Source organism: Orycteropus afer, unplaced genomic scaffold (assembly GCF_000298275.1).
Source record: "Orycteropus afer afer isolate SDZICR_OR568_19922 unplaced genomic scaffold, OryAfe1.0 scaffold00003, whole genome shotgun sequence".
Taxonomy (NCBI): Eukaryota; Metazoa; Chordata; class Mammalia; order Tubulidentata; family Orycteropodidae; genus Orycteropus; species Orycteropus afer.
Window position 1 is genome coordinate 11,552,658 of NW_006921590.1, and position 6,902 is coordinate 11,559,559.

Genomic DNA, 6,902 nt, shown 5'->3' on the forward strand with positions numbered 1-6,902 from the left:
AAAAAAAAAAAAAAAAAAAAGCTGCTAAAACAAATAAACAAATTCAATAAAGTGGTAGAGTAAAAGACCTACATGCGAAAATTAGTTGTATTTCTATATATCATCAATAAACAATCTGAAAGAAATCAAGAAACAACACTAATTACAAGAGAATAAAATATCTAGGAATAAATTCAACCAGGGAAGTGAAAGAAATGTACACTAAAAATTATGTTAACACTGAAAAAAAGAATTAAAGAAAGTATAAATAAATGAAAAGACAGTCAGTGTTCATGGACTGGAAGATTTAGCACTGTTAAGGCAGTACTACTACCCAAAGCAATCTACAGTTTCAACAAAGTCCCAATAAAATTCTAACAACCTTTTCTGCACAAACGGAAAAGCCAATCCTTAAATTCATATGGAATTGCAAAGAGCTTCTAACAGCCAAAACAATCTTGAAAAAGAACAAAGTAGGACTCACATTTCCAGACTTCAAACGTACCGTGAAGGTACAGTAATCAAAACAGTGTGGTACTTTTTTGTTGTTTTTGTTAGGTGCCAATGAGTCAATTTCAACTCACAGTGATCCTGTGACAGAACAGAACTGACTCTTGGGGTTTTCTAGGCTATCATCTTCACGGGAACAGACTGCCATGTCTTTCTCCCATACAGTGGGTGAGGAGATTGAACCAGTCTTTCAGTTACCAGCCAAATGGTTAACCTTCGCATCACCAGACATATAAACTGATGAAATATATATAAACCCCTGTAACTATGGCCAACTGATTTTTGACAAGGGTGCATGCCTATTCAATGAGGAAAAAATAGTTTCACCAATAAATGGTGCTGGGACAACTGGATGTCCATACACAAAAGAATGATGTTGGACTCATCCTTCATATCATAAACAAATACTAAGTCAAAATGTTTTAATGACCTAAGTATAAGAACTAAAACCATTAAACTCTTAAAAAGAAAACACAGGGGTCATTATGGATTGAATTGTGTCTCCACAAAATACGTGTTAGAATTTTACATCCTACACATGTCAGAATAGGGTATTCTTTGTTATACTAATGAGGCACCTATCTGTATAGAGTATGTCCTAAACCTAATCACTTCTGAGTTATAAAAAAAGCAGATTAGACACTGGGGGGAAACTTATGTAAGGGGGAAGATAAATGTTATCTGATAAAGACAGAGGCAGATGAATTTATAAGCCCATGGATTGCTGGCTACTAGAAGGTGACACAGACAAGGACCACTCCCTAAAGCCACCTCCTGAATTTGGACTTTTAGCCTGAGAAAATAATCATCTGCTCTTTAAAGCTGCTCACCTGTGGTATTGAAGCTATAGCAAAACAAAGAAACTTAAGACTGGGGTAACTTTTAAGTCTTTTTGACAATGAATTCTTAGATAAGACACCAAAAGCACAAGAAACAACAACCAAAAAAAAAAAAAAACAAAACTGGACTTCTTCAGAATGAAAGGACTTTATCCAAAAAAGTGAAGGGGAGAGAAAAAAAAAAATGAAGAGACAACCAACAGACTGGGAGAAAACATTGTTGTTGTTGTTGTGTGCCGTCGAGTCAGCCCCAACTCATAGCGACCCCTCCTTGGGTTTCCGAGGCAGTATCACTATGGAAGTAGGATTGCCCAACCTTCCTTCCGAGGAGTGGCTGGTGGGTTTGAACCGCCAGCCTTCTGGTTAGCAGTCAAGTGCTTTAGCCTCTATGCTACCAGAGGGGAGAAAACATTAAGGTACCACAAATCTGATAAGGGTTTCACATTATAAAGAACGCATACAAATCAACAACAAAAAGATAAACGACTCAATTAAAAATTAGCAAAGTTCAGATGTTACAATTTAAATCACGAAAAAAAGATGATCTTAAAAAGGGGAAAAAAAATTTAAAAATTCATGAAGTTCATGGTCCACATCCCAGAAAAATGTTTAAATGCAACAGAAAAACCAGTTGGATCAAAACTGGAGATCCTAGATGGAGTGGGAGAGAAATGTGCATCAAAACACAAAATCATAGGAAAGACCATGCTTACTGGTCTGATAAGGAACGCTGATGGCATGGTGCCTAAGATATTTGCCTGCTAAAAGAAGGTTGATGGTTCAAACCCCCTCCTCAGAAAGAGGATGGGGCAATCTATTTCTGTAAAGATTTACCACCTTGGAAACCCAAGAGGGATAGCCATTAGTCACAACTGACTCAATGGCAATGAGTTTTTTGTTTTTGTTTTTGTTTTTCACTGGTATGACAGTGACTAATAAAATCCCTGAGAGGATGGCCCTTAGTCACCCTTTAGGTCTGGAACTAAACTCACTCCCATGGCTTAACTTTCCGCCAAACAAGAGACAGGCCTAGGAGGTGAACAGGGAGGTGTACTACTTAGATCAACCAACCATGAGAGACCAGACTGGCAACATTTGCACAGGGAGAAAGCTCCAGGAATGCATAGGAAAGAAGGACACAAACAAAAGGTAAGCTCAGAGAGCTGTTACACAGTGGGTATTGCAATCAATGTCACAAAACAAAATGTATACGAACTGTTGAATGGAAAATGAATTTGCTCTGTAAGTTTCACCCAAATCACAATTAAAAAAATAATAATAATAAATAAAAAGGCTACAACAATTGTGGTACCTTTTAGCACTAGTTGACAGTTTAGCAGCTGTTTTGCTGGATATTTTCCCCTCTTTTTTCTTGGGCTGAACTTGCTCTCTTTCTGGTTCCTGCTGCACACTTTCACGTTGGTCCCCATCGGAACTTCCTCCACTAGTACTGGGACTATCATCCACTCTCTGTGCCTCAGTAGACATTTTAGATCCTGGATTAAAGAATAAAAAATCATGTATTCAGTACGGGGTAAGGTTTACAGAACAAATATAAGGTTAGCTTTTAAGTGCAACAAGTAAATCACAATATAAAATGGATAAACTGATCATTAACAAATGGCTTTAGGATTTCTCAAAACTTTTTTTTCATCCATTCAAAATGTAGTGAGGCGCAAAATGAAAATACATAAAACCTGTACACAAAATGGTCATAGTAATGTTACTTGCAAAAGCCCAAAAGAGGAGACCACCCTTCATCAACTGATGAATGGATAAACAAAACACAATATATACATGATGGGCTAGTACTCAACCATAAAAAAGGAATAAAGTACTGACACATGCTGCAGCATAGATGAACTCTGAAAACATCATTCTAAGAGAAAGAAGACAGTCAAGACAGTCACAAAGGGTCACATACCTTATGATTTCACTCATATGAAATCTTCAGCATAGGTAAAAAGCAAATCCAGAGGGACAGAAAGTAGATTAGTGGTTGCACGGGGCTGGGGCTAAGTGACTGTTAATGGCTACTAGCTTTCCTTTTAGGATAATGAAAACGTTCTAAAAGTAGGTAACAGTGATGTCTCATAACTGTGAATATTGTACAAACCAGAGTTGTACATTTCAAAAGTGTGAGTTTTACAGTGTGTGAATGACATCTCAGTGAAACTGTTACTTTAAAAAAAACACTGAGCACCTTCTCTCTACCAGCCACAGTGATAGCCCTGTATAGTCCCATGACCATGAGAAATTTAACCTAGGGGGTTAACCAACTTGTTAAATGCTGTAACAGAGGTTAGTGCAAACAGTCATAGGAACACAGAAATGGGCCATTTTCACATACATTCCCCATCCAATCAATATATTCTCAAGAACTGGCGAGGTTATGTGCTGTAGTAAATTACTTGATATGGTTTTTGTAGCCATAGTCTTTGTGACTCCCACCAGATTACTGAGTGGGACCATGCAAATGAGGTATGTAGAACTCTAATGTGAGGACTGGTTAGTTTTGCTAAGCTGCTGGACTCAAAATGTGCCCACCTAGAGGCAGAAATGGGGAGCTTACTGCCATCAAGAGAGAAAAGCTGGACTTGGAGTATAGAGCGTCCTTGGATCCAAGATCCCTATGCTGGACCTCCTTCGCAGAGACGCCCAGCTGAGACATGGAACCATGAGGCACAAGATTTACTTGACCCACAGAGCGAGAAAGCTGAGTGACTCTGGGCAGGAAGCTTGCTGACAGAGTGGGGTGCAGGTAGGTGTACCAATCACCAGAGCTAAAAGAGCTTTTTAACACTTGCCTCAGCAGGGCAGAGGCCAGGCCAAGAGGCCAAGGGCCAGAGAAGGCTGCCTGAGGATATAGTAGAGTGCAGACTGTCCTGATCAAAGAATTGTATCCTGAGAGTGTTCCTAAACCTGAATTGTAGCCTGTTCCTTCCCTAATCAACCCCATAATCGTTAGCACCGTCTGTGAGTTCTGTGTGCAAGAATCATCAAACCCAGCAAAGAAGTACAAAGTGCCATGGGAGGCTGGTGTCAGAATTGATGAAAAGGCTGGAGGGTGACAACACATTTGGCCTCACAGGAATAAGCCTCGGGCTGCTGATGGTGACTCTGTTTCCCCCTTGGGAGGTTGGAGGAGGTCAGAGAAAAATGCCACCTGCACGCCCTTTCTGCAGGTTAAAAATCCTATAAAATAGTCAATTGTTTTAAGTAACCTTTGTGATAACAGAAGAAGACAAAACTGCATAAAAATCATTTTTAACAAAAAAAACCTAATTCATATGACAGTGTCAACACTGACCCAGCAATATACCAAGCAACCATGTTTCACAAAATAAAAGCTAAGAAGGCTGAAGGGGCAGGAAAGGAGGACAAAGGGAAATGGTAAACACAGGGAGGAAGTGGGAAGAGTGCTATTACACTGTGGTGATTGCAATGAAGTCACAGAATAAAATGTGTATGTATTGTTGAACTGAAAACCAATATGCTCTGTAAAGTTTCACCCAAATCACAATTTAAAATAAAAAAAGGAGACCATAGTGAGACACTAAAGAGCTCATTCTTGTCCCACCCCCACTCCCATTCTTAGTCTGAATGAAATACCCAAGTTTTCAAATTCCCTTTACCCTCAGCAGTTCATGCTCTCCAGGCAGCTCTCTGATAACCAACTCAATTTCCTCAGTACCTCAATACCTGCTAGCTGTTAAAACCTAGACAGCAAGACACAAAAAATTCTAGTATATGTGAACTGTCTCTCTCAATTGTCATTCTATCACAATCAATTTCTGAGTTTGCTTACTGTGAATATATTCCTGTGACCCAACTAAGAATATACTGACAAATCCAGAACCAAACCAACAAAGCCAATGCTAAGATTCTAGATGGGTCTATGTCCACCAAAGTCCTGTCACCTAATAAACTCTGAGCACCTTCTCAGACACAGCTCCCTCTTAAATGCAAAAACACAAACACAAATACAGATACTAAGCTGTTGCAGTTTCTTCTACTTTTAAACTAATAATTAAAAAACAAAACTGCCTATATTAGAGAAATGCCATTAACATACAACATACCTTTAAAAGTCATAAATTGAACACTTTCTTTTGAAAAGGATATTGTATTACTCTTAATGAAACTAGGACTGAAATGTAACTGTTTCTGATATGATTAAGAATTAGTAAGTTAAAGATACCTTAAAGTATCTTTATAATTATTATAATTAGTCCAAAAGTATAGCTAGATAACACTAATGTAAAAGCATCATCACCAAAGATGTAATGTGCTGCTTGCACTAAATCAAAGCAATTTCCTAATATAGACATTTAGTAGATGTCTGGTAAAATAAACCAAAACTACAGAAGACTGGAAGAATCAGGAAGTACAGAGAGGTGAAGAGTCAATACAAAATACTGAATGCCTTCACTGTCCACACACACATACGACCACCCATCTCATATCCAAGAGCTTCAGTCCCCCACACAAAACGAGGCCCTTCCAAGAAGATTTGAAACACACTAATGGGAAATCTGACTGCATTTCTACCTGCTCCGTAAATGGAGACCATCAGTCTCCACAGCTGTGACATCTTTTATGAGCACAACAGTCACTTGACAGAACACTGAAATTTTATGTTTCATCTTCAGCTCTAACAGACCTAACGTATTTCTTGCTTTTAAAAAATTTTTATTTCATTTTAATTCTCATCTTTGAATAAAACTATGATTTTTTTTCTACTTATTTTAATTCAAATATTTCAGAACTTTAAAACCTTATTAAGCAATGCACATGAGCATATTAGCACAGATACACATGGGAGGGAGAAAGAGAACGATTCTCAGAAAAAGGTCCTTGGATATAGCAAATGCTGCCAGTAATATTTTAAGAAATGTGAAATGAGTGAGAATCATTTATATCTTAAACCAGAAGCAATCCATTACATGACAAATATGTGGAAACCTAAAGAAAGTCATTTTTTTTTACTGAGGCTGTAGCTTCAGTTTAATAAACTATGATTTAATAAGCTATGCCTGGAGTTTCAGTTGCATATTACATTAGTTAGAAAGCTGCATATTATTCTCAATACTCACATTTATGTGCAACTCATACTATATCTAGTAATGCTATGATTATATAATTACTTTAAAAGACTACTCAATGGTGCAATCCGAGCCATAATCTGAAACTCAAATTTCATAATAACAGAAGACGACTAAAGTAGAAACTAGTCTCACAAGTATTAAAAGTAACATTAAAAATGCCCCAACACATGGGAAAACAGAAAGGCAGTATTTGCACATGGAGATAGCTCAGGGGGCAGGAATGCATAGGAAAGAAGGACACAGGGCAGAGGTAACTATGGGGCAGAAGTGCGAAGAGGGCTACTACCTCATGCGAAATTGCAGTCAGTGTCATGAAACAAAATGTGTGTGAACTGCTGTGTAAAATATGAATTTGCTCTGTAAACTTTCTCAAAAATCACAATAAAATTTTTTTAAAACAAAATGCCCCAACAACCAGGGGTGGGATGGGAGGGGAGTGGAGGTAATACTGCTAGATAGATAGAGA

General features: G+C 38.0%; 1 protein-coding gene across 1 annotated transcript in view; it reads right to left on the reverse strand.

Moving 5' to 3' along the window:
• LOC103193326 (ubiquitin-conjugating enzyme E2 E2) overlaps positions 1-2,816 on the reverse strand; it is a 489,664-nt gene extending 486,848 nt beyond the window's left edge. The window contains exon 1 of the mRNA XM_007936516.2: positions 2,641-2,816. Within this exon, the coding sequence (XP_007934707.1) occupies positions 2,641-2,816 (176 nt within the window). The remainder of the gene's footprint in view (positions 1-2,640) is intronic.
• Positions 2,817-6,902: the final 4,086 nt, after the last annotated feature.